Source organism: Eublepharis macularius, chromosome 6 (assembly GCF_028583425.1).
Source record: "Eublepharis macularius isolate TG4126 chromosome 6, MPM_Emac_v1.0, whole genome shotgun sequence".
Lineage (NCBI taxonomy): Eukaryota > Metazoa > Chordata > Lepidosauria > Squamata > Eublepharidae > Eublepharis > Eublepharis macularius.
Window position 1 is genome coordinate 41,389,788 of NC_072795.1, and position 27,173 is coordinate 41,416,960.

At 44.5% G+C, this 27,173-nt stretch overlaps 1 protein-coding gene across 3 annotated transcripts; it reads right to left on the reverse strand.

Moving 5' to 3' along the window:
- Nucleotides 1-262: 262 nt before the first annotated feature.
- LOC129332427 (uncharacterized) lies at nt 263-26,739 on the reverse strand. Of its 3 annotated transcripts, none has more exons than XM_054983541.1 (11): nt 26,654-26,739; nt 14,122-14,328; nt 13,042-13,194; nt 10,032-10,180; nt 8,197-8,337; nt 7,678-7,826; nt 5,524-5,628; nt 4,454-4,586; nt 3,283-3,389; nt 2,053-2,165; nt 263-388 (listed from the first exon to the last, which is right to left on the reverse strand). In XM_054983541.1, exons 2-11 carry the CDS (start codon nt 14,284-14,286, stop codon nt 371-373), a joined length of 1,233 nt encoding a protein of 410 aa, XP_054839516.1. In that variant the 5' UTR covers nt 14,287-14,328; nt 26,654-26,739; the 3' UTR covers nt 263-370. The 3 variants fall into 3 exon arrangements, with proteins under 3 accessions (XP_054839516.1, XP_054839514.1, XP_054839515.1); XM_054983539.1 differs by having other exon boundaries at nt 5,524-5,631; XM_054983540.1 differs by lacking the exon at nt 26,654-26,739 and adding an exon at nt 26,533-26,592 and having other exon boundaries at nt 5,524-5,631.
- Between the last annotated feature and the right edge of the window lie 434 nt (nt 26,740-27,173).

The window sequence follows — 27,173 nt, forward strand, 5'->3', positions numbered from 1 at the left end:
GAGGCTATAGGAGCTTTTAAGGAAGGGGAGAGGAAATAGTGGGAAAGGAGAAAATGAGATAGCCCCTTGCAAGTTCTTATGAGTCCCCCACTTACACCATTCTAAATGCCAATAAACTTCCAGAAGAAAGCAGATCCAAGTATCATTTGTTATTCAGTGAGGTTAAGGCCGTTGCATATTTTTATAAATAGATAAAATCCTGCTAAAATATTTATTATAAATAACTCTTTTAAACCTTCAGGAGAAGAATTGTATTGAAAATGCTGTTTGTATACACAGTTTACAAAATTAGGACATTATATGAAGAAGCAGTTTGCTAGAGTGTATTAACTTCCTTGAATCAAGCCTTTCCAGAAAGCAAATGTGAACTTCATAGTCTCTTAGTTTTCTGCAAAATAAACACATAAGCAGATTCCAACATGATGGCTTTCAGGGACTAAATTATGAAACACAAAGCTACCTGTCACTGTAAGAATAAAGTATGTTCTTAATTGAGTACTAAAGACCAACACAGTAATCCAACAGAAGGAAATGCACGCACAAATGGGCACTCCCTGCAACTCTTTGCAGATTTCTCACCACACAACTTCCCTGGAGAGAAGAGACAATCCAGGAGCTGAGGCGCATGTTCATTCCCTATTCAGACTATTATCAGTAGCACCAATCATCTTCTGCCCAGAGGCTTTATGTAGCTTGGGTTAGGTGTGATGTTGAGGACCCTGCCATTACTCCCAAATGGGAGTACAAAATTGAAGGATCACATGTGAGGATTCTTGCATGTAGTTCCACCTTGTCATGGGAACAAGCAGACTTTCTTTGCTCCTGTAGCAAAGATGACTACACATAATTTACTACAGAGATCGTTTACTAAAGCAAAATAATTAATAGTTGGGAAGTACAGTATGTATTAAGTTACAAAGTTGGAGATATAGGCGCATCCAAGCAAAATTGGAGAAATGTTTTCACCAGGCATGCAGAAGGGCTGAAGCAGAGGGATCCTTGCTTTGACTCTGGGTCAAAGTTTTCCACCTCTGGGCAACTCTGGGGTCTTCCACACAGGTTATCTGTCTCAAGTTCAATGCTTTGGGGAAGTGGGTTTTCTTCCTGCTTCCCACAGCATCATGGTGCATTTGTGCATCTCCAGAGTTTCCCCTGCTCTCCCCCCAAGCTTTCTCAAACCTGTTCTGCTCCAAAGTTTTGGGAAAGATCGCAGTCACATTTCAATGGCAGCTGTGGGGCTAGGTAAATCAGATTTTCTGGCCCACATGGCAGCCCTGCAGTGGCCATTTCCTCCCCTCACCGTGGGGCTTTTTTAAAAAAATGGCACTGTGATATAGCTATATTGATATACTGTTGTAACAAGTGCAGCAGGTTCTCTGAATCCCCAGTGTTCTTTTTTTAAATACGCTCTAGCCCCATCCCTTGCAGATATATTCCCTTTTTCTTATATTTCCACAAGGGAAGGGGCTAGAGGCTTACTTTAAAAAAAATGTAAGAAAGCTGGGGATTCAAAGAACCTGCTATACCTGATGTTACAACAATATATAAATATAATGATACTGTAGTGCTGATTTTTAAAAAATGCAAAAGCCGTGGTAGCCCAGGAGAAGGGTGGCAACTTCTGGGAGACGGGGGCAGGAAAACTGAGGAAACCTGCCATGTGGAAGTCCTGTTGCTGCTGTGTTTTATCTGCAGTCATACCAGCAAAGGGGGAAACAAAAATCCTGTCCCCATGTGGAAGACATTCCAGATAACCTTTTGAAGGAAGTATGGGGAGGACTAACCATTGAATCACCCATTCCTGCCAACTCTATTCAGATCAAACTTTTAGCCAAAGAAAAAAGTGACCAAACTCTCTGCATTCCCAATTCTGTCTTCTGTCTCCCAATGTTTGAGAGTACTTGTGTTTTTAAAATTGTATAGATTGCACTCTTGCCATTAAGTTGATGGTTGATTATCATAGCTACAAAGAGGGCATTAATTTTCAGTGTAGAATCACCTATTATGGAAATTAAAACTGAGTAAAAAATTAAGCAAGAAGAAAGCAAATACCTTTTTCTTTCTTTTTTTAGTTGGGGAAAGTTTTGAGCAGCTCCTGAAAATTTCCCGAAAGGTTTCTGATGTAATCTGAGGGGTTACCTTAATCTTTAAGCCTGGCATTTCTTCTGTAGAGATAAAAAAGCCACTCCCACATTTCAGCAGTAGTCACCAATATGAAACACAAAAGTGAAATATATGGTCTATATATGAACATTTTCCTGAGTTACTTATTGTAATGTTTTGCCATATAAATAGTTTGTGTATTTTATTTCTGCTGGTTGTGGCAATTTGAATGTATGTTGCTATGGTTTAAAATGCGGGCCTCTGAAGGAGGAGGGGAGTTGGATGGGTTAGTGAAGTGTGCTATGATTGGATGGTAGCTGTACCCTAAGGGGCAGATTAAACTGCAGTTTTTCCTCAGAGTGCTGAGGGAAAGTAGTCAGTCTGGTTCAGTCAGTCTGTGTGGAAGTCTTTGTGTGCATAAGAGGAAAAAGTTATTCTGTGAGTGGTGTTCTAAGAGAAGTCTGTGTTTTTAACTTTGTGAATGAAGTCAGCTAGTGTGGCAGGTGAACTCAAAGTATTCTTCTCTTTTGTAGATATTTTTAGCCTAAGTAGCAACTATGGATTAGTCCTTGTGACTAGAACTGTGTGTAAACATTTAAGAATCTGTAGCTATTTCGAAAACATTAAGCTTATGATCTGTTCTGAAACCAATACAATTATAAATTACTCTGGAACCATTACACATATATACTTATAAAATAAAGCCTGTTTCTGGTTGAACAACCCTGATCCCTGTTTCATCTAGCATAAAGGATCTCTTTTTTGCTTCAGAGCTACCCCCCATGTGCTGACTTTTGTGTCATGCTACTATCTATAACTAAACCTTCACATACAGTAAGTCAACCTGAGAGAAAACTAAAACTTTCTCCTTTGGTGGCAGGAAAAAACTTTTGGGAACATTAAGGAAATACAGGTCACATAAAGTGGGCAAAACACCACAGTTATACAATGTCTTTGCAGTATTTCGTTCAGTTTGTGTAACCAAAAGGAACTGAATGTTTATCAGTACAGTATATTTATCAGTATCGGCACATAAAGCCACCTCTTAAACTGTTTGTAACTAGATTATGCCCAACATGGGAAATAATGTGTGGCTAAATAAAAGAATTCTGGAAAGAAAAAGTCTGGGCAAAGGACGATCTACTGTAGATGTAAGTCATACTGACTGTAAATACCCACCTTTCTTCCGGTCCCTCAGAGCTTCCAATATCTTGACTGCACATTGTTCTCCTATTGCATTGCCATTGATATCAATTTCAACTAGATGTTCAGAATTCTTGATTAGACTATGATTGAAACAAACATTGAAAACCTTAAATTTTAAAACCATAACATCAAAAATTACTGCATGTGAAATATTAATAAAAACCTAATAACTTCCATTCTTATGTATTACATGCCAAAATAATGCAACATTTCACTTTTGTGGACATTCATGATGTTTCAGGAGTTATTAGTGCTTTTAATAGGACTGTAGTGAAAATGAATGGTGAAATATGACAGTGGTAGGTTTGGGCGGGGGAAGATTTCTTTAGCTATCAAGAAGATGTTCTAAAAATTCAAACATTTACTTTTTGTTATATGGAGGATCCTATAATACCAGCTGTTATACTTTGTCACAGAATTGTCACAAATAAATGCATGTCCGTTTCTAGGATTTTGAGAACTATGTCAAGTTACAAATTCACCAGAGAAATTCCATCAAATGCTGTATATTTTGTTACAATGCTTTTCCTAGTCCTTTCCCTTATCCTCAGTGATTTTGCTCCAAGAAAAATATGTCCTTTCCACCAAGAAAAGTCTAAAATGGTGGACTGTTGGAGGACAATTCCCATGCAACTGTTTGAAAAGATCCTATTACATGTGTTTTTAAGTTAGCTGAATAGTAGTGAAGAATACTTTGTTTAAACGGGGCAAATGTCTATTTGGTAAATAGATTTTACTAGTTACCAGTTCCATCTGCTTCACTTTAAGTAATCTATTGCCAACAAAGTTCTACTTATTCCACAGAGCTTTGATAGAAGAGTATTGTTTTGGAGCATAGTTATTTTTTTAAAGCGGTAGTAGTCTAGACTAATTCTGACTGAAGTTTCTTTTACTCCACAGCCTATAATTTACCTTAGAGATTTATCTTAAGAACATCGTTCCTTCTCAAAAAGATTAACATATTCGTAAGATGGTATCTTGGGAATATGAGGTGCCAAGCAAGAGTTAGAGCAGATATTCCTATTCTTCTTAATCTAGACAACTAGACTATTCCATAGTGCCAGGAGAAAGTTATGTATAGACAACTAGACTATTCCATAGTACCAGGAGAAAGTTACGTATACCTTGTAATCAGTAGACTTACCAACTCAAAAGTTGAATACACTCCATAATGCTCTTTTCTATTTGATTTAACCTTTTATCAATAGCATTATCAGCTAAATGCAGTTTTGCTAGCCATGGGCCTGGATCAGGTTGCTTACTTTTTTTCTTGAACCCTGCAAACATACGCGTACAATTAAATAAAGCAATTTTGACAATTGGGTGTTTGGCAGCTTATTAGATGGGTACTCCTTTGTTAGTTACTTTGGAAGATGCTCAGTTTTAGTGTTTTTCTAGAGACTCAAATATGGCTTGGTATTGGTGAAATTTAACTCTTTCCCTCCTGTTCATTCAGCACAAACTCCATACACACTTTTTGTTCTGTTATGTCAGAGTCCATATTTCACCTGTATGTTTTCCCTTATAAGACAAATAGCAGCTTGGGGATGGGGAAGAAACCATTGCATTGGGAAAACGGCACACACGTGGAAAGCATCGAACATCCATTCCCCCTCCTCCACTACTCCTCCAGGCCTGGTACAAATACTCGTGTTTCTCTTCAGTTCTCTCTGTCAAATACAGACCTCTCTCTTTTTCAAGGTAAATTGCTGTTGAGCAATCTGAAGTGGATGGGAATCATGTCAAGGGGAGAAAGAAGTTTTAAACTTTCCTCCATTGCTATAATTTGGGACCCTCTATGTTTCCCCCAGCAGGCCACATGACAGCCCTAAGACATTTTTATTTGTGTACATGCAGATGCACACACGTTTGTGCACGCACACACACAATGCCATACAAATAGAAGAAATCTAAGCACAAAACAAAACCAACCAAATATCAGCACCAACCACCAGAACAATTCCATCAGCTTCAGCTATAAAAAACTCTCCCAAATAACACAGCCTTATAGGATATCTTGAAGGCAGGCAGATATCCTATCCTTCTGGTAGAACATTGCAGGGGGATACAACTATCACTGAAAAAAGCCTTCTGCAAAGCTGATACAAATCTTACTGTCCTGATGAAAGGTGTGGTAAACATGCATTGCTGAAAGAAACAAAACTGGGAGCGTCTATCACAAATACTTTGCCTTACTGGATAGGTGAATTGTACCTTTTCTTTTTTTCTTCTTAGTGTTTTCCAATGTGGTAAACATGTCTGCTTTAGAAGTAACATTCAGACTGCCAACTTTTGAATGAATGCCTGCATCTTTGTTTGCTACTGAAAATGAAACAGTATATGAATCAGCTGATATTTTCCAATGTTTTTTACTATTTATATATTTGAATCCCATATCGCTTGGGCTCCTCAATGAAACTCAACAATGTAGGAAAAACATGTATCATTATGTGGGTGGAATGCCTAGAGTTTTCTTTGAAGGCTCCCAGAATTACAGTTTATATATTTTGCAAGCAGGAATTATTTACATCTATGCTGTTTCCATTTCTGCTAAATGACAGAAGAGCCCTGTTTCCCCATGAGCGTGGGAACAGCTCACAATGGCAAATATGGCATACTGGACAGAGAGAGTTGGCGATCCTATTCATTCATGACTTGCAGTTCTGTAAAGTCTAAAACTTTGTCCTTGTCTGTTTGTTTGGGGGCAAATGAGACTAGCTCCATGCCCCTCCCTGCCCCACCTATCTCCATCTGTGACTTCCCCTTAGGACTGCCCATACTGGGATGGCTGTTGTTGATCTTTCAAGTGTTGCTAGCTTTCTGTTTTATTCAGCTGCTGAACATAACAGGGGTGCAATGGCACCTTGGAGACTGACCCCACACTTAAGTCCCCATCTCCTTCCCATGCACACACTTTTCTGGCTGCAGTGTACAATGTTCATGGAGAATGTGCTAGAGGATGGTCCATGTAATGGGTGTCTGCTCTGGAAAGGGGGAGGTCCCAGTCCCAGGTCCTACTTTCTCCCATAATATTGTGCAGAGGCAGGGAACACATGGCGGATATGAGAGAGCTGCTGCCATGGGTGCAGTGGTGTGTGTGTGTGTGTATTAGGGAGAAGCATCCTGCCCTTCCCCTATAAGCTAGGAAGGCGGGGCTGCTCAGGCCATGTGCCTCTCTTGGGGTTATTCTGTCACTGGGTCTTTCCTCCCTATCTGCTGGCTCTCAGTGGAGGTGGGGGTGGGCCGTGGCTGGAGGGATATGGCTGGTGATCAGTGTCAGTGCTTGCTGTTGCCTGATTGGTGGATGTTTCTGGAGTTGCTTTGCTTCTTTATTTTTTATATCTTGCTTTTCTCCCTGATTGGGAACCCAAAGCAGTTTTTCACATCACTCTGCCCTCCATTTAATTTTCATAAAAGCCACCTTGTGAGGATAGATTAGGCTGAGACATTGTGGATGGGCCCAAGACCATCTTGCAGGATTCAATGGCAGAGTGAGGGTTTTAACCTGGTCATTCCAGATCCCAGTCCTACACTAACCACTATACTATACCAGCCACACCATCCTATGGACTCTGACCCACTTGCAATGCCGTCTGTACCTTGCAGAGAGTCTCACATTGATGTTTCCCCTTGTGGAATGTGATAAATAAACTGTATGTAGGCCCCAGAAACCTAATTAAAAGATTCTGTGTTTGGGCCATTAGCAGAGTCTATCGTTTAGTATAGGAAGTGTGATTATAGGTGGTTGTGAGCTGGTTCTGCTAGCCGCTGTGTGTGCAGGAGAGAAAATAACAAAAGCATACACTTGCTTTATATTTAGAAAAGAAATAAGAGTTCTTTATTGTAGGAACTCCATACTCTGATAGGAAAGGAGGAGAGACAGATCCTAACTACCTATCTAGTCTAAGGATGGACATGGATGCTAGGACAAGTCCTGCATCCGTGCTGCCAAGATTGAGGGAGGAGGAGGAGAGAGGTGTTGCCTGGAACAATGCCAGGAAGAGAAGAAGCAAGAGGGAGGATGTCAGGAGGAGGAAATCTTGAGAATAGCAATCTACATATCAAAGGATACTCAGGGCAGTAAACAGAGTGCCCTGACCTCTTCATCTTTCCAACTCTTTGGTTTGTCCCCCTCTGAAACCTGAGGAAAGGGACAGCGCTGGCTCCTCCTCTTCCAACAGAATGTTCATAGGGAACAGACCAACACTGTCACAGTTGTGCTGGTGGCCCGCTGCCTCAGGATTGCACTGGTATTCAGAGGACCATCTTAAAGACAGCCACTCAGACATCATGGGTTTTCCCAACAGAAAATGTAATTTAGAATAAATGGTTGCACAAGTATTAGTTTATGATCCAACATAATCTGACCTGCAGCAATTTGGTGAGTAGTGTCATTGCTGTACACCAAGGCATTTTCTCTCCTTTTTTGTCCAAGGCTCTCTGCGTAGTCTGTTATTGGTTTCAGGAGTTTTGTGGCACCCACACATTGCAAGTTGTTACCATTAATGTACAGGTTGCTGTGATACACAATTTTAAAAATATTTATGTACATTTATGAATCTTTTAAACTGGTGTTTCAAAAAGTTTTCCTGTATTCAGAATATAGAAACAACATCGCATCAATTGATAAGATTTTTTTTACTTCCTAGCTGTTGCACTTTTAATGCATTCAGAGTGGCCTGATGTATACATTCAATGTATTTATATATAGTTGGCTAGATTGACTGTAACTTTGGGTTTTAAAAAGCTAATTATGCAAATTAAATGGAAAAACCAAGAGTGAAATAACCTAAAAATTAACATTAAAAATTACACTGCTGCTTTAGAAATCAAGATTTCTGTTAATTTTAATGCCCCCCAAATCCTTGCCCCACCCCAAAAGCTTACCAAATGGCAGTTTGGGCTACAATAGTTCCCAGTGTAGACCCACTTTCAGGTCCTAAGTCACAGTAACAGAGACTCAGAGTTAAAAGCTTTGTGTTTCCTTCCAGTCCAGAAATAAGTTTTTTTACACCATTATCTCCACATCTGTGAAGAGGAAAATACATAAATAGGTATCATCTTCAAAGAAAGATGTCTGCTGCCACAGTCTCTTGCACTTTTAGATCCAAAAGAGTTAACTCATACTTGCATCTATAGAATCTGTGACTACAATGACATACATTTATATGTAGGCAGTTAGATGTCTCTGGTTAGCTAGAAGACAAATACCTAGATCTGATGTGAGATCTACACACCCCTTGATTAACTACCAAGAGTTGATAGAGAATTCACAATTGCACTAGTCTTTCCTCAGACATATTATGCCCAGGTTGCATAGCACAAAGCAGTAACGGAGTTTGCTGATGGACCAAAGCATTTAATATACCAGAGCAAAAGAAAAATCTCAGTAAAAATAGATATGAAGAAAATCTAGTAAAAGTCAAGATAAGTTATGTAACAAGATAGAGATCAGCTAGAGATGGGAAATACCATTTAAAAGCAATACACTTAAAAGTAATTTACATATTGCCCTCAGAAAATGTATGGAATCCTTGTTGGAGTTGCACACAGGGCCAAAATACACAATATGCATGACATGAGTTGGTCAAGGGTGCCCATTCTGACTTGTAGTCTCACATATGGAGTGGAGGGAACTCAGCTTTAATGCCTTCTGTTGCTCCATTCGGCTTGGGAGTATTACAATAGGGCTGTCAGCTCCTAGTTGGGAAATTCCTGGAGATTTGGGGGGTGGAGCCTAGAGAAGGCATGGTTTGGGGAGGAGAGGGACCTTAGCAGGATATAATGCCATAGAGTCCACCCTCCAAAGCAGTCATTTTCTTCAGGGGAACTGATCTCTGTAGCCTGGAGATCAGTAGTAATTCTGTTGGAGCTCTCCAACGACGGCCTGGAGGTGGCAACGCTATGCAAGGAGTGGCTTCACGTTTCCCTCCCAAACTGATTTCACCAGTGGAAATGGTGATGGAGGGACCTGTTTCCCACTTCCTCGGTCTCCTAGAGCAAACAGGTGTCCTGCAGCCATTTTTTCTAGAATAAATGGTGTGGGAGGGAAGCCTGAAGCCCCTCCCCCTCACAGTGCCCCTGAGCCAAATGGAGCAATGCCACACTTTCAAGTTGAGTTCCCTAATCATACATATGACTACAAATTGGGTCCAACACCCATGACCCTACATGTGTCACACATATCGTGTATTTTGGCTCTGAGAATAGCTTTCGGCCATGACATAAGCTCTTGCAAGTGAAGGGAAGTGAGCCACAGGTTCTCTGGCCAATGATCTGGTTCCAGGTTGCCTTTTCTCTCTCTTCTGACAATTGCAGCAAAGTTTCCTCTAGGACGGTGAGGAGCAAATTCCAGGCATCTTTTAAGGCCTCTACAGGATTTCCCTTCTGTTTGTCATGAAGGAGGGGGATGCAAACACAGCCTTTTCAGGCTCTACAGTAAACGGGATCATTAATGGCAAGTTAAATGAGATTTTATTTTACTTGCGTTAAGAAAAACCTGAACATCCATCCAGCAGACTCAATAAACACATTCAGATGAATGTATATTAAGTGTTTTTCCTACATGGGATTTCAAAACTATAGTTCACTGCATAGCTAGGAGTTTGCTAAAATTAGTTGCAAAGTGATAACCCCAAATCCTTTGATTATAACGTTCTTACAATGTCTTCTATCACACAGCTCTGCAACTGAAGGAGCACACTGTATATATTTCTTCTCACCTGGAATAATCCAAAACAAGGGAATTCAAGTTGCTGTAAGGCAGAGCCATTCCCAGTCTCTCCATTGACCAAAGGTCTAGTTCAGTATGAATTATTTCTAATTTAGAAAATGGATAGATGGTACGTCCATCCAGTTCTAGCAAGATTGCCTAAACACCAAAACAAACAAAAGAAATCAAGATTTGTCAAAGAGCTTATTTGTTTTAAACCTAACTTGTACTTGTTTGCTTTAGAAGTCTCTTATTTTGTTTAATTGCTAGGGAAAAAAACCACTGAATTCAGTCTGGGAGATCCAAATTCCATGTTTAACTGCTTAGCATGGATAATATTCTTCACCATTAGAGTAAACAAGAACTCCTGCCAGCAGCCATTCTTAAAATGTTATTATACAATGTGCACTATAAAACAGCTAATATAGAGAGAAACATTTATGCTTTTTTGGGGTTAGTTTCTCTAATTGACACACAGCACCACTCTCTCTCTCTCTCTCTCTCTCTCTCTCTCTCTCTCTCTCTCTCTCTCTCTCTCTCAATTAGTGGAAAGCAATCCATGAAATCTAGAATCATTGCTCATAGTCACATATTGGCAAATTCTGAAATATTCCAGAAAGTGGGTTGTGGGACCAAGCTTTATACGAGGGTCAAAGTGTTAGGCATACCTTTCACATACCTGTAATATGTTAGTTCTTTTGCTTAGTGGCAAGTATACATGTACTAGGGTTTCCTGATGAGGTCTGGAGTAATGCAAGATCCTGGGGAGAGGGGTGAGGTCGACTAACCATTCCTTTGAGAAAAACAAGCACTCCCAGCTGGCATGATGACATCACTACTGGACACAATGTTATTCCGACAACTCACTTCTGGGTGCCCGGGCTGCTGGCCATTCCTCGACAGTGGCACACAGCCACAGGAGGTTGCCTGGACACCTGGGCTGCTGGCCACTTCCCCAGGCCGGTTGTGGCATAATGCAGCTGCAGGAGGCTGGGCTGGGCGATGGGTGAAAGAGAGGAGGGAGGGGTGAGGATGGGCCAGGAGTCCAGTATTTGAGAAATGTTTCCTGTGGACAGTCCCCCAAAATACTGGACTGTCCGGGTGAATACCAGATACTTGGCAACCCTAACATGTATGCTTGTATCCCATCACACCCAAGGACTGCTGTATTATACTACAGGCATAAAGATATACTTCCCATTCCAGTCTCCTTACACTTACTGACTTGGGCAGTGCTAGAAGCAAAAATGGTTTTGATTTTCTTTAAAATCCAAACTAGGGTTCATGTGCCTTTTTTCTTTCTAGTTTTCTTTGCCAGCTGTTGCAGCCAGAAATAGTGATATGTAAATTCTTCTGAAAATTAGTTATTTTTTTAAAGGAGTAATTCCTTGGACAGGGGCTCACATCAGAAGATTTACAATGAGCATTCTCAGGAATGCAATACCCACCCAATGAAGTGAATAAACAAAATGAAAAAGGCAGGCTGGTACCCTCTACAAGGTAGGACCAAAAGAGATAATAGAACACCACTGGCTCTCACCTACAGCTTCCAGCTCAACGATTTTGAATAATGATACCTTTCTATACCAAGTCTAGGGAACTTACATAGAGACAGATCCCTAAAACAGATTCTGGATCATATAACTGAGAGAGAGACCCAGGTCCAGATATTGCAACAGGCCAGAATATCAACTTAGAACCCACAGACCCTCAGGCAGTACTGTTATAGGAGCTCATAACATGAGCAGTACCATCTTGAACTTATCTACTTGTTCCTCCTCAGATGCTTTACTAAGCAGAACAAACAGGTCAGTTCCTCAACAAAAGAAAAATGGACACAAATCTGACATTAAAAGTCATAATATTTGGAAACCAGCGGGAGAACATTTCAGTCTTCCAGGAAATTCCAAAAACAGTAAAAGAGGATCATTCAAAGTGCCCTAGGAAATTAAGTGTACATATATCCTTATTAATGGATGTCAAGGGGCCTGGAAAATTACGTCTCTAAACTCTTTGACCCGGGAATGCTGCCACGGTCACATACATTAACAGAGGTGTGGCAGGGACTCAAAATCCAAATTCTTGTCTCCCAATCTCTGTGCTCTGCACAGAGGGATCAGCACCGACCAAACCCGAGCCACAAACTTGGAGTGGTAGGGCTGGTTGCTCATGGCAATCCGTCAGTCTGGATTCGGAATAGCCCCTCACATTTTCACAGACTGATGGATTGTCACAAGCAACCAGACCCACTGCTTGGGTTTGGTCAGTGCTTCTTCCTCCGTGCAAAGCACAGTGTGGAGAAAATCAAGCAAGCAAAGCGATGACATTGCGCTACAGAGGCAGTTGCTCCTGCTGATTTTCTTCCACCTCTAGTGACCCCATTTTCCACAGGCAAGCAGAGAGTGGAGGCGAGGGTGAAATTAAAACAAAATCTGCACAAATGCACTGGGCACTGGGATAATCATTCCTCTCCCAAGTGGTTGTTTTTTTGCAATACTACATTTCCCAGGTAACATTGCGTCACCCAACATTTAAAAGAACAAGTGCCAGGCATCAATGTGTAGTTTAGCTCATAATTTTCTGTATGTTGCAAGGGTGACTTTTACAAGTGAACTCATTACAAACGAGCCCAAACTTTGCTGGAGTTTGGGGTCAGCTTGTAATGAGTTGGGGGTGTGGAGCTGAACTCTTATGTTTACAGTATGTGGTCCCTTCCATTCCGAACCTCTATGTCATTACTGTTCATAACAAGTGACAAGTTACTGCTCAAATTACTTTAAAAAAATCCTATTGCTTTTCAAGTTAAATGGCGAGATGCAATAGACTGAATAATATAAATTAAAATATACTTCTGATCTAGAAAAAAGGGATATTGCATTGGAAGCTTTTAATATTTATATTTTCATATTATATTTTATTTATATTTATATACTATATCTGCATATTTACAATGCCAAATGAGGCTTTTATATTGGCTCTCTTTCTAAAAAACTTTAAAACTCGGTTTTGCTTTAACTTACAAGGTTTGCAATATCTTGAGGTAGTAATTGAATTCCCCAGAGACAGAGCTCCTTTCCCAACTGATACCGTTCATCTCGAATAGTCTTTAGCAAAGGAGTAAGAGAAACTGGTTTCAGGTTTCTCAGTGAGGTCTCAACATTGGCAAGCACAAACTAGGAAAGAAAAAAAGCCTTAGTAACAAGCTTGCTATTAAATTAATACTTTCATTAGCATGGGTCATAGCAAAAAGTGTGTCCAATAATTGCAGCAAGATATACAATGGGAACGAGTGAACTATCTGCATGTGAGAGTAATGTAGAATAACTTAACGTTATTCAAAATATTTTACCTATACGCTGTAACAAGGCAATCAGAAAATACACCAACTAAAACCACATAGTGACAAGAGTAATAAGCATACAAATTAATCCTGCTGTTTGTATCTATGGCCTTTTTTGCACTTGTGATTTTTGCCGGTTCTGGCCCCATACCGCTTAGGGTTTTCTTTTGACTTCCAGAAGCTCAACTTCCCCTTCAGATTTCAATGCTGCTTTTTTCAAAGTTTCTCTACAAATTTTCTGCCTGCACTTATTCCCTGATGTTTTTCTCAATGCTGTTTTGAATTGGTTTTTTCAATCATGCAGAAACTGCATGCGAAACCCTTGAGTGTTGAATGTAGGGATAATTGTAACTGTGTGCATAGCACTCAGAAAGAGTCATATTGCATGCGGAGTACAAAAATGGGAACAATACCACTTTGTTGTTCCTTCATAACAGGAGCTACCAAAAGCTGAGAAGTATAAAAGATGCCAAATGTATAGAGAAGGAAATCCAAACCTAACCACCATTAAGAGTTTCAGACGGGTAGTTGTGTCAGTATGTTTCAACAAAAATAAAGAGGAATCTTGTGGCACCTTAAACACTAACAATATTTTATTCCAGCATAAACTTTCATGTGCTAGATCCCACTTCCGAGAAATAGCAATCATACAGCCAGATAGACAGGTGCAGAATCTTTAGAGACTTTTAAAAATCAAAGTTAAGGTGTACTTTCCCATTCCAAATAACATGTCAAACCATTCTTTGTTACCTGCAGTTACCTTAGTAATAAGCATTTCATTTGCTATGCATTTCTTTAAACCTTGTTTGATAGTTGTACTGATACAACTTTGGGTTCCTGTGCAATGCTTTTCATAGGTTTGCAGAAACTTTTCAAGAATATGGGTATCTGAACTGGCTTTTGACTTTCTTCTTAGCTTTGGCATGACTTCTTATCCAGAGATTTTAGTTTCCATGAAATGCTGAATCTGGGGGAAAAACACCTTATTTTAATAACTGTCTTTGCAACAATCTTCTTCTGCAGCAGTAACAATAACTGATGGTTGATTGGTATGGCCACCTTACAGGTTTTCACAAAATATCTAGTTTGGTCTTCCATAGATCAAATTTCTACTGGTATGAGGAAGATGGGCTGGATTCAAGGAAAACAAGGATCTCAGGTTTGTGATAAGGATTTTAAACTTCATCTTTGAATGGTGGGATTATTTTGCTCAGGAGTTACATCTTTTATCTGTGTATGAGCAGTGGCACTGTTTTAACAGAGTTTCTGGCCTGGTCTCTCACCCCAACCATTCACTGTTTCCATACTTGGTTGTTGAATGGAAGTGTTTTTTCATCCCTGGCCAGATTTGTGCCATCTCCATTCCATCATACCATATATTCTTTCGAAGCATATTCAAAAAGCTTGACTATGATTGCCAAATGTTAGAACAGACATAAATCACCGTCTTTCCTCCCATGAGCTCAGGCCAGCATATATTGGTCTAACAAGGTTGCACTTACCTGTAAATGTTGTTCATCAAGGTGTCTTCTGTGCAGGTATACACTGGGACTGTGCATGTGTGGGCTTGCTGCAAAACTTTTTTCTAGACTTAAAACCCTCTGAGGGGACCACCCCCCCCTTTGGAACACATGCAACATTCTTTTCTCACCTAAACAACACCTGGTCCCAGGGAGAGTACCCCCTTTTCTCTCATAGATCCAGAGGAGTCAGTTGTGTTAGTCTGGAGTAGCAAAATAGTAAAGAGTCTAGTAGCACTTTTAAGACTGACCAACTTTACTGTAGCATAAGCTTTCGAGAAGACAGGGTTAACATACCTGTAACTTATGTTCATCGAGTTCTTCTGTGCCAACACACATGGGTACTGCGCACGCGCAGGCCAGCCGCCGGAAGATTTTTTACCGCTTTCCCAGCTCCGAAGGGGCCGTTTGCCGCGCGCCTCAGCGACCGTTTCCCGCCCAAACGGTCACATGCTCCTCCAGCGGCCAACGGCCCCTTCCCTCAGTTCTCCCTTGCCGCCGCTCATCCAATACACAGAGCCATAACCCCGACTAAAGACTAGAGCCATAGCCCAAAAGTACAGCAATCTGCGTTGGAGTTCACAGCGGGGCAGGAGGGAGGGTTGTGTGTCGGCACAGAAGAACTCGATGAACATAAGTTACAGGTATGTTAACCCTGTCTTCATCTTCGTTCTTCTGTGCCTCCACACATGGGAGAGTACCAAGCTTCACACAATAAGGAAGGTGGGGTGAAATCCAACTCAATTTTATTATACAACAGGAAACAAGAACAACATATATACACATATACACATGTGGCAAAAAACATACCAACCCCACAACATCCAACAAGTATAAATATATATATAAATACACTATATACAGCGCCTCCACCTCCCCCATTGGAGCATATTAATCAGCATACTCCTAGGGAAACAAGGAATGGAGGACGGCCCTAGCAACAGCCTCATCCTCATTGGCATTTACATCAACAGCGTAATGCCGTACAAAGGTATCAGCGGACGACCAAGTTGCAGCCCTGCAAATATTAGCTAAAGGTATACCCTTGAGCAGTGCCGAAGATGCCGCCTGGGACCGTGTGGAGTGAGCCCTGACACCCAAAGGACAGTCCACCTTAGCCGTGGCGTAGGCCTTCACAATGGCTGTCACAATCCAACGGGACACCGTCTGTGCAGACGCCCTGCGGCCCTTGTCCTTCGCCCCGAAACACACAAAAAGGTAGGGACTGTTCCTGAACACCCTTGTCCTCTCCAAATAAAAAGCCAAAGCCCTCCGCAGATCCAAACTGTGGAGGGCCTTTTCCTGTTTAGTAGAAGCTTCAGGGAAAAATACAGGCAGAGAAATCTCTTGTGAAAGGTGGAAGGTTGACACCACCTTGGGCAGGAACGAAAGACACGGTCGCAAGACCACCTTATTCGCATGAAAGCGAAGGAACGGGGGGTCTGCCCTAAGAGCAGCCAGTTCGCTGACCCGTCTGGCAGAAGTGATCGCCACGAGGAATGCCACCTTGTAGGAGAGCAAGTCCAGAGGGCACGTAGCCAAAGGCTCAAAAGGGGGCAACATCAACCTAGCCAGGACCAGGGAGAGAGACCACTGGGGCACAGGGGGTGACACAGGCGGGTAAAGATTAAGCATCCCCTTCAAAAACTGGCGGGACTTATGGTGAGAGAAAACCGTGCAGCCATCCACCCGATCATGGAACGCAGAGATGGCCGCAAGGTGCACTTTCAGAGACGCCACACTAAGGCCCTGGTCCTTCAGCTCGCAAAGATAATCCAAGACCATCCCCAAGGGGCTATCCAGAGGCGCCACCTTCCTAGAGGCGTCCCAAGCCTCAAACCTACTCCACTTCGCCTTGTAGGCACGCCGTGTGGAGGGCTTCCTAGCGTTCAGTAGGACCTTCTCGACTGGCTCAGAGAAGCCTAGGGACGGGGCCGAATCCGCCAAGCGGTCAGGTGTAGTTTCCTGGGCTCGTGGTGGAAGAGCTTCCCGTGTAGGAGGAGATCCCTCCGGGGAGGAAGGGCCACGTAAGCTCGGCCGGACATCTCCAGCAGCTTCGGGAACCAGAGCTGCCGTGGCCAGAACGGAGCCACTAAGATGCAGTCCGTGTTGTCCCTCTCCACCTTGCACAGCACTCTGGGTACGAGAGGGAAAGGCGGAAACATGTAATGTAGTCCCCGGGCCCAAGTAAATTGGAAGGCATCCCCAATAGAGAGGGGGTCGCTTCCTGCCCGAGAACAAAAGATCTCGGCCTTGGTGTTCGCCGATGTCGCAAACACGTCTATGCTCGGGCGACCCCATTTCCGAAAGATCGGCCCAACGTACTTTGCGTTGAGCCCCCACTCGTGATTCAGCATGTGCACCCTGCTGAGAGTGTCCGCCTGCACATTGTCCGACCCAGCTACATGAATGGCGCGAAGCGTCACCCCATTCCTGATTGCCCATTCCCAAATGAGCGTGGCCTCCCTGCAGAGGATCATGGACACCGTGCCGCCCTGTTGGTTCAGGTAATACATAGCGGTAGTGTTGTCCGTCTGCACCAGCACCTGATGGTTCTGCAAGATTGCTGTGAATGACATAAGTGCAAAACGAACAGCCCTCAGTTCAAGCACATTAATATGGAGACCCCTTTCTCTCTCAGACCACACATCCTGAACACATAGCTCCCCACAGAAAGCCCCCCACCCTTGCAGAGAGGCGTCCGTGGTCACGGAGAACTCGGGATGATGGAAACCAAATGGGGTCCCTTTAAACAAATTAATATCCGACAACCACCAGTCAAGAGAGGATATAACGGCTCTGGGAACAGAGAATTTAGCAGTCGGAGGATGCTGTAAAGCATTGTATCTCCTCACAAACCAATTCTGGAGTGGGTGCATCCGCAGCCTCGCAAAAGGGACCACCGGGGTGGCAGCAGCCATATGCCCTAGCAAGCATTGAATCATGCGCACTGGCTGAAAACGATTTCGTTTAAACAAGGACACCAGGCCCTTCAAGGAACGTGCCCGCTCTGGAGGCAATAAAGCCTTGGCCTCCAATGAGTCGAATACTGCCCCAATATAAGGCACAACACGGCTAGGTGTCAGCTTAGATTTTTCAAAGTTAACCAGGAGGCCCAAGCGTTCGCAAGTGTCTAGCACCAATGCCACATCTTGCAGCAGCTTAATCTCCGAGCCCGCTGTTATAAGCCAATCATCGAGATAGGGGTAGATGGTACAGCCCTGCTCTCGAAGAAAGGAAACCACAGGAGCCACGCACTTAGTAAACACACGTGGGGCTGTGGAAAGGCCGAAGGGGAGAACCTTGTAACGGAATACCCGTTGCTTGTAAACGAAGCACAGAAATCTCCTGTGCTCCTCCAAGATCCCCACGTGGAAATACGCGTCCTTTAAATCCAGGACAGCGAACCAATCCCCCCTCTTCAAAAGGGCAATTACAGCAGGCAGTGTGATCATCCTAAACTTGGTGACCCTTAGAAAGGCATTTAGGCCCCTAAGATCCAAAATCGGACGTAGACCCCCATCCTTCTTAGGGACTAGGAAGAACCGGGAAAAGAAACCCCTCTCAGACTCCACAAAGGGCACCTCTTCCACAGCACCCTTAGCCAAGAGGGACCTAATTTCATCCTCCAGCTCAACCAAGGTATTATTCACCGCACTCAGCGGTGAAGTACACATCGGCAGTTCAGTGAATTCCAGCCCGTACCCCTTATCAACAATCGTTAAGACCCATGAGTCAGATGTTATTGACTCCCATTCAGACAAAAAAGGACTGAGTCTGTCCGAAAAGTTCAGGGCTGCCGCAGGGCCGGGTCCTCAGAACTGCCTTCCAGCCCCTTGCGGATCTTTTTGCTGGGGCGGAGGTTGAGACGAGCGGGGCTTGAATGGCCTACGCCTCCTGCCCTGGTGTTGCGCTGGGGTATACTGGCGCTGCGAGGTAGGGTACTGCTGATAGTACGGACGGGGTTGATATCTGCTGCGGTACTGGTAGGGATTATACCTCGAAGAGTACCGAGGCTTGAACGTGGACCTGTCCGCCGGAGTGACCCCCAGGGAGCGTGCCGTCTGCCGGTCCTCCTTCTTCTTTTTAAGCGCCTCGTCGGTGGTGGTAGAGAAGAGGGAGTCACCCTCGAAGGGCAGACGTTCAATCTTGGCCTTCACCTCCTGCGGGAGGGCAGTCGACCGCAACCACGAGTGCCTCCTCAGGAGCACCGCTGACGCCATGCCCCGAGCAGCCGTGTCAGCCGCATGACTCCCAGCATTCATGTGCTGCTTTGACAATCGTACTGCCTCCGTCTGCAGCAACAACACCACCGCCTTCTTGTCAGCAGGGAGGTCAGTGACATAGTTCGCCAGCTTTTCCCAAAGGTAGAGTTGATAACCCGCCATAATTGTTTGATAATTGGCTATCCGGAGGGCTAAAGCAGCAACCGAATACTGACGCCTACCCAGTGCGTCCATCTTCTTCCCCTCCTTATCCGGTGGGACGGAGGAGGGCCCCGACCTCTTGTGCTGAATCTCCTCGGCTATCAAGGATGACGGTGGAGGATGCTTGATGAGGGACTGCCACGTCCCCTGCTTAATCTTATACATCTGTTCGATGCGCTTGGACGTGGCAGGCAGGTCCGATGGTGACTTCCAGACCTTGTCGATGATCTCCTCCAAGCCCTCCAGCATAGGAAAACCTACTGTAGCCGGGTTTTCCCCATAGATTCTGCACAGCAACTTGTCCTTCGTCTTCGGGACCACAGAAGACACGTCAATCTCCAAGGCCTTGGACATGCGGGCCATTTGGTCTGCATAAATCCGCAGGTCCTCGAAGGGAGAGCTGGTGGAAGGGCCAACATTGTCGTCTGGGGATGGCTCGGAGAACGACTCAGAGCGGTAGCCGGACCCTGCATCCTCGTCATCCTCATCAGATGCTGGTGCTGACATTTCCCCTTCTGGGAAGGGTGGGGGCAACCATTCACGATGGCCAGATGACGATGGCCCCGGATCCGATGGTCTGAAGCCAGGTGGAGCCCCCTTCCATTGGCATCGATAGGCCTCTGGCATAGCTGAAGCCTGTTGGTGACGCGCAGCCACGGACTGCTCGGATCCTATCCGCTCGGATCCGACACTCCCCTCGGACCAACACCGTTGGCTACGGGCAGAGTGGGCAGGCGACGGATCCCTAGTCGCCGCTCGGATCCGACGACGCGGAGCCGGGCTCGATTCCGGTGTTGGCGAACGCCGTCCGCTCGACAAGACCACATAGGCCCCCGGTTCCGGCACCACTTCCTCAAGGAGAGGACGGTCAGGGGAGTCCAGGTGAGGTGATGGTGTAGGCGGGGACACCAGGACCACTTCCTCTGCAGAACGGCACCGAGGGGACCGAGAGCGATGCCTGGTCTTCTTGGTCGTCTTCTTCTTCACAACCGGCTCGGAGGAAGCTCTCGGAACCGATGCCCTCTTGGTCGACGCCTTCCGCGCAGCCTCCGGTTCCGGTGCTGCCGCAGGCCCCTCAATCGACGCCGGGGCTGACCTTATCGGATCCGATCCGCTCGGATCCGGTCTCGGAGCCGACCTCCCCGGTTCCGACCTCACCGACGCCGACTTATGTGGCGACTTCGACGACCTCGCCACCGAGCTTGCCCTCGACGCCGACTTGCTCGCCGGGCGGGATGCAGCCACTGACTTGGAAGAGGCCACAGAGCCTGCCCGAGACCGCCCCCCGGCATGGGTCGGGGCGCGGCCAGCCTTCTCCGCGGCTCCTGGCTTCTCCGCCTCGGAGGGCCCAGGGGCGTCCAAGACCCGCTGCCACAGCGAAGCCTTGAGGCGGGCGGACCGTTCTTGCCTGGCCTTGTGTGTGAATCCCTGGCAAATCTTGCAAGTGGGGACTACATGTTCCTCCCCCAGGCAAAGCAGGCAAAGGCTATGCCCATCCGTTTGGGCCATTTTAGCACGGCACTGGGCGCAGTGCTTAAACAGGGCCGTAGAAGCCATTCCGAGGGGCAAGCCAAAACGAAGTCAAATACAGTCCGGATCAATACACACCAAATCAGTCAGTCCAAATCACGAAGCAGAAGAAAGGTCGAGTCCAAAATCCAAGTCAAGCACGAAAAAAGGCAATCCAAAGACACAAGAAGCACGGAGCTACTAACGGAACGCTCTCCTCAAGCGGCGGCAAGAAGAGAACTGAGGGAAGGGGCTGTTGGCCGCTGGAGGAGCATGTGACCGTTTGGGCGGGAAACGGTCGCTGAGGCGCGCGGCAAACGGCCCCTTCGGAGCTGGGAAAGCGGTAAAAAATCTTCCGGCGGCTGGCCTGCGCGTGCGCAGTACCCATGTGTGGAGGCACAGAAGAACGAAGATGAATCACAGTTCTCTTAGTCATCTGCATCTGACGAAGCTTATGCTACAGTAAAGTTGCTTAGTCTTAAATGTGCTACTGGACTCTACTATTTCCCACGAGCCCTTTCTGGAGTTATAATTTAAACAGAGCTCACAGCAGGGCAGTAGGGAGGAAATGTGTGCCTGCACAGATGACACCTTGATGAACAACAGTTACAGGTAAGTAAAACTCTGTTTTAATCTTCAGTCTTATGTGAAGTCCTACATTGGGAGATTAACAAGCTAGGCACACTGGTGGTGGGGAAACTCTTTATTGAAATACTGAATGCATCACATACTTGCCACACTGACTCTTCTTGCATTAACATCAACAGAATGATGTTTGATGAATGTATCTAAAGAGGACCAGCTCAGCAGATGTTGGAGTGTGGATGCCTCAAAGGAAGGCAGCTGTTGATGCTTCTGCTCTCATTGAATGAGCAAGCATGCAGTTGAAGATGACTTGAAACCCTCACATGTTGATATCCTAATTTATGGTACTAACTGTTAGAAGGGGAGGACTTGACGCTGTCCCTTTCCTCAGGTTTCAGAGGGGGACAAACCAAAGAGTTAGAAAGATGGAGAGGTCAGGGCATCTGTTTACTGTTACTACTCTGACTATCCTTTGATTTGTAGATTGCTCATCTCAGGACTTCCTCCTCATGATATCCTTCCTGGCACTGTCACACTTCTCTTCCTTCTCTCCATCTTGCACCATGGATGAGCTTGTCCTGCCATCCATGTCCATATTTAGACTAGATAGGTAGATAGGAATCCATATCTCCTCCTTTCCTATCAGAGTATGGAGTTCCTATAATAAAGAACTCTTATTTCCTTTCCTAAGCCAAGTGTAAGTTTATTTTATCTCCCACAATCATACCAGCCAGCACACAAGCTCTAAACCACCCATCATGTTTTCTCTGCAATTGATATTACTCTGTTAAGGCCCAACTATGGATTCCTTTAAATAGGTTTCTGGGGCCAAGTCTTCCAATACTAACTAACCAACAGGATACTGTTTGTGCAGAAACCTGTTTCCACTTTTGGAACCTGATTCCTTAATGGCAAATTAAGAGATGAGCATCCGTACAGAAAGAGTATTTTCTTTTGAAGTAAAATAATGCTGGCTGTTGTGGGTTTTCCGGGCTGTATTGCTGTGGTCTTGGCATTGTAGTTCCTGACGTTTCGCCAGCAGCTGTGGCTGGCATCTTCAGAGGTGTAGCACCAAAAGACAGAGATCTCTCAGTGTCACAGTGTGGAAAAGATGTAGGTCATTTGTATCTACTCAGGAGGGGTGGGGTTGAGCTGAGTCATCCTGTAAGAGTTTCCCAGGGTGTGGAATGCTAATGGCGGGAGGCTTCACTGTATCCTGAGGAGGTTCTTTTGCATATGGATTGGTACTTGATGTGCTAATCTTCTCTGCAGGGCTATTGTCGGGGATAGAATGTTTTGTTAGCCTGGTGTTTTTCAGAACTGGAAACCATGCTCTGTTCATTCTTAAGGTTTCTTCTTTCCTGTTGAAGTTTTGCTTATGCTTGTGAATTTCAATGGCTTCCCTGTGCAGTCTGACAAAGTAGTTGGAAGTGTTGTCCAGTATTTTGGTGTCCTGGAATAAGATACTGTGCCCTGTTTGCGTTAGGCTATGTTCAGCCACTGCTGATTTTTCAGGTTGTCCAAGTCTGCAGTGTCTTTCATGTTCTTTTATTTTTGTCTGGATGCTACGCTTTGTGGTCCCGATGTAAACTTGTCCACAGCTGCAGGGTATATGGTATACTCCTGCAGAGGTGAGGGGGTCTCTACTGTCTTTTGCTGATCGTAGCATCTGTTGTATTTTTCGGGTGGGTCTGAATACTGCTACACCTCTGAAGATGCCAGCCACAGCTGCTGGCAAAACGTCAGGAACTACAATGCCAAGACCACGGCAATACAGCCCAGAAAACCCACAACAGCCATCGTTCTCCGGCCGTGAAAGCCTCCGACAATAAATAAAATAATGCTGTTTTGACATCTAAAGCATGTTGTGCCCTCTCAGCAGGATTCAATGGGATAGCAGGTAAAACTATGCTCTTCAACTGGTGAAACTGAGAAAACGTCTTAGACAAAAACAGGTAAATAGGGCCTCAGCATGACTCTGTCCCATGGATCTTAATGTATGGTGGTTCTGCCCTCAGAGCAACCAACTTCTCCACATGTCAAGCTGAGGTTATAGCCACCAAAAATGATATGTTCATGGATATCAGTGAGAGGGAACAGGTAGCTAGTGGTTCAAAGCGCTTAAACATAATTCATGCTAAAACCAGAGACAATGACCATTGAGGTACCATAGGTGTAATTGCAGGGTACATATGATAGACACATCCTAGAAACATTTTGGCAGTATTATGAGAATAAAAGGGTCACGCCATCAACCCTAAAATGTGGAACTGAGACAGCAGCTAAATGTACCTTTATAGAAGTCACTGCCAACCAGAAGGCTTCAGTAGCAACAAATAATCCAACACCCTTGATAAATGACAGGACCTGGGTGACAAGCCCTGATCAATAGCCCAGTTACTAAAGAGGTTCCACTTAAATTTGTAAAAAGCCCTATAGATGGTTTTCCAGCCTGAAGCAGCAGCTCTTGCACAGCCTGAGAAAATTCTAAATTGGAGGATTTATCCTCATGTGGTGAGTCTGAGCTTGGACTCCATCAAGGGGGTGATGGAGAACACCCCCTTGAGCAAGGAGATCAGGAACCTCTGGAAAGTATGTATGGCAGAAAAGTAAGGAGCCACATCTGATGGGGCTGATATGGTGCCAGTAGAATACATGTAGTCCTGCAATCTGCAGAGTGCCCTGGATATTAATGGGAAAGGCAGGAACACATAGAACAGGGCCCCTTTCCATATTTGGAGGGCATCTCCTATGGAAAGAACATCACCCCCTGCCATTGCAAAGAACTGGGGAGCTTTGGTGATGAACCTGATGGCAAATAAGTCTACGTCTGGGAAACCCCATGGGTGGAAAAGAGGGAGTATGTATTGATCTGCAATAGATTACTTGTGGTTGGAACACTGAAGTCTTCTTAAGATGTCTTCTCTGGTGTTTATAGAGCCCACAATATGGATAGCTTGCAATGAAACATGATGGGAAGAAGCCCAGTTGCTGCTTGAAAATAATTTTTAGACACTAAGTTTACAGCTCTTTGATGGGTTTGAAAACAGTCAACCAGTAAGAAGGCCTTGGCTAGAGTGGAGTCAAAAACCACTCCAATGAATTGTACAATTTGTGAAGGAATTAGCCTTGGTTTCTGTTGTCATTTTTTAAATAAAACATCTATCTTCACCCTTCTCCAATAAGTTTACTAGCTAGTCATATCACATAAATATGAGTAACAGTGATTGCGAACAGTTCCAAATGCAGATGCTGATAGGCTTTGCTACCCAGGGCCCCATGTAGCCCCATAGGGATTAATTTAGTTCCCAAATATGAAAGATGGGACCAAAACATAGTCCCAGCAGTGGAGAGCCACATAGCTGTGCTGTACAAAAGGCCACAAGGTAATCGCAAGCTTGTACCTAGAAGTATGCACCCCCCCCCAAAAAAAATCTGAGTTATCCAGAGATGGGTGTAAGGGATCCCCAAAAAATCTGGGATCCTTGAAATCCAGATAAGATTATCTAATCCAGTTTGTCAAGATTAGAGAATCCCAAATTTATTCAGGCATTATTCCTTATGGTGAAAACTATTGAGGAGGCTAGGGGGAATTTTTCAAGCAAACCCCATCAAATTTGCAGGGATCCTACTCTGACTGTCCTCTAAAGACTCACCAAGTTGCAGGAATATTGGCCCCCAGGGTCCAATTCTAAGGGCCCCTGATTGTGCCCCCAACCACTCTTCATTGTTTCCTATGGTGGGAACATTTCTAAGCTGCCTCTTGGGCAGAAACAGTCAGAGGCAAGGCTGCTGAAGGCACACTCCCAAATGCAACATCAACCTAGAGAAAACCCAACAGATCAAAACTGAACCAACGGAATGGAATCTCCCCAGAACCAAAGTGAAGCAAGGAGACATCAAATCAGAGAATCATGTCAAATCAGTGAATTCCACTAAACTGAAGCAAGGGACTTAGCCCAACAGAACCATTATCACTCACAGAAGCCAGGCAGAGCAATCAGTGAATAAATGAACAGTAACTGTATAGAACACTAACACCAAAGTTCAAATAAACAATCTGACAAAAGCCGAAGAACACCCCCCCCCACAACAGCAAAAGCAGTTTTTAAAGAGTTAACTGTAAGACAAAACTTGTTCCTCCCCCCCCCCCCCCCAGACACCAGGCCAACCCCTCACGCAAAAGACAGGAAAAAACAGGCAATGAAGGTATTTTAACAGTGCAGCAATAAGCAGGCAGCAAATCCACTGGTAAATCCCTTCCCAAAAGCAAAGAGGAGAGAGCAGGTCAGCAAGAAAGCCAACAGCACTAAGCAGCAGTCTGTCTTGGCTACACAAAATGGAGGCTGCTCTGAGGCAAGCCTGCTTTTTTAAAACTTCCTTGCAGGCCTTTTGAAAAAGGCTCCTTCTCAAAGAATTCTATTGACCATACAAGGAGAGCTCCTGCATGGATTGGCCACTCCCTGCCTCACCTTCCCTTTCTCCTCCCCCTCCCCTCTTGGAAAAAACATGGGAGAAGACAGGGAAATAGCCAGCCAACAGGCTGAAGGTACGTTTCCCAGATTAACCTGGATTTATCTAGTGGTCTTGATCTAGGTTCCTGGATTGGATCTGGGATTCTCTAATTTGATCCGAGGATGCTGGATTTTCTTGGGTTGGCATAAATCCAGCTCCTCCTCCCCCCCCCCCGGTTCCCGGACCTGAATCACTCTCTCCTATCTGTATCCATTATCTCCACAGAGGCCCCTTCTTTCAGCCTGAGGAAGAAGTAACCATGGGCACCTCCCTTCAGCCCACATAGAGCGAGGCCTTACTGCTTCTCCAAGCATGTTTTATTTATGCACCTGTATTTAATATTGGCCAAACTACTGGCCAAACAAATAAGAACAAAAGAAATCGCCCTGTAGGCTATGAGTTAGGCTTGGCATCCTCTGGGGAGGCCTGGAGTTCTCCTGGAATGATAGCTGATCTCCAGACTACAGAGATCAGTTCCCCTGGACCAAATGGCAGCTTCAGAGAACAAACTCAGTAATACATAATAGATTCTAGGTGAAATCTCTCTCCAAATTCCTCCGCAATGGGTACTGCCTCCTAAAATTGGCAACCCAGGAATGGGTGCAGAGCCCTTACCCCTTTGGAAGCAATCCATAAGGCCCTTTCGACCTCTGCAAGGCAAATCAGATAAGTGAATGAGTCTGCCTGGTAGGTAGGTAGACACCAGTGTGGTAAATGGAAAAAAATATATACTCACCTGCTTTGGAAAAGCAGTTCAGCATGATCAAGTATAACAACAAATTGTAGGCTTCATCAGTTCCAATACACACACACACACACACACACACACAAACTCCTTGAAACAGTTCAAGTTGAACTCCTGACCTTCAGTGTTTTCAGGTCACCTAGCAACCATGTGACAGAACAAAGAAAGAACACTGAGGTTTTTTTGTTTTTTAAGAGCCAGAATTCACAACCTGCATTTCAGTCCACTATAGCAGCTGGTAGTAACTGAACCTGAGATGTCCAACAGGCAAGGAAAAGGTGACGGATTTGTGTGTTTTCATCCAGGAATAGTTTTCTTCATGGTAGCAAGGTTTAAGCAGCAGTAAAGATAAGTTTATTTTAAAGAGGGCTCTTACTTTTGGCAAATGCATCTCATTGGAAGGGTAAGAAGAGAAAGTTGGTATGCAGATAAGCCCCTCTGTATAATTTAAAAATCATTTAAATTTTGTGTCCAGCACTTTACTGAAATGGCTTCAAGTTGCATTCATAAA

Excerpts from the sequence above, each read along its gene's own strand:
- LOC129332427 (XM_054983539.1), bottom strand. The coding sequence starts at position 14,286 with ATGCCAAAGCTAAGAAGAAAGTCAAAAGCCAGTTCAGATACCCATATT. Across the intron at positions 10,181-13,041 it reads CTCAAGATATTGCAAACCTT|GCAATCTTGCTAGAACTGGA; the intron begins GTAAGTTAAAGC and ends TTTGGTGTTTAG. Across the intron at positions 7,827-8,196 it reads GTAGCCCAAACTGCCATTTG|CAACCTGTACATTAATGGTA; the intron begins GTAAGCTTTTGG and ends TGTGTATCACAG.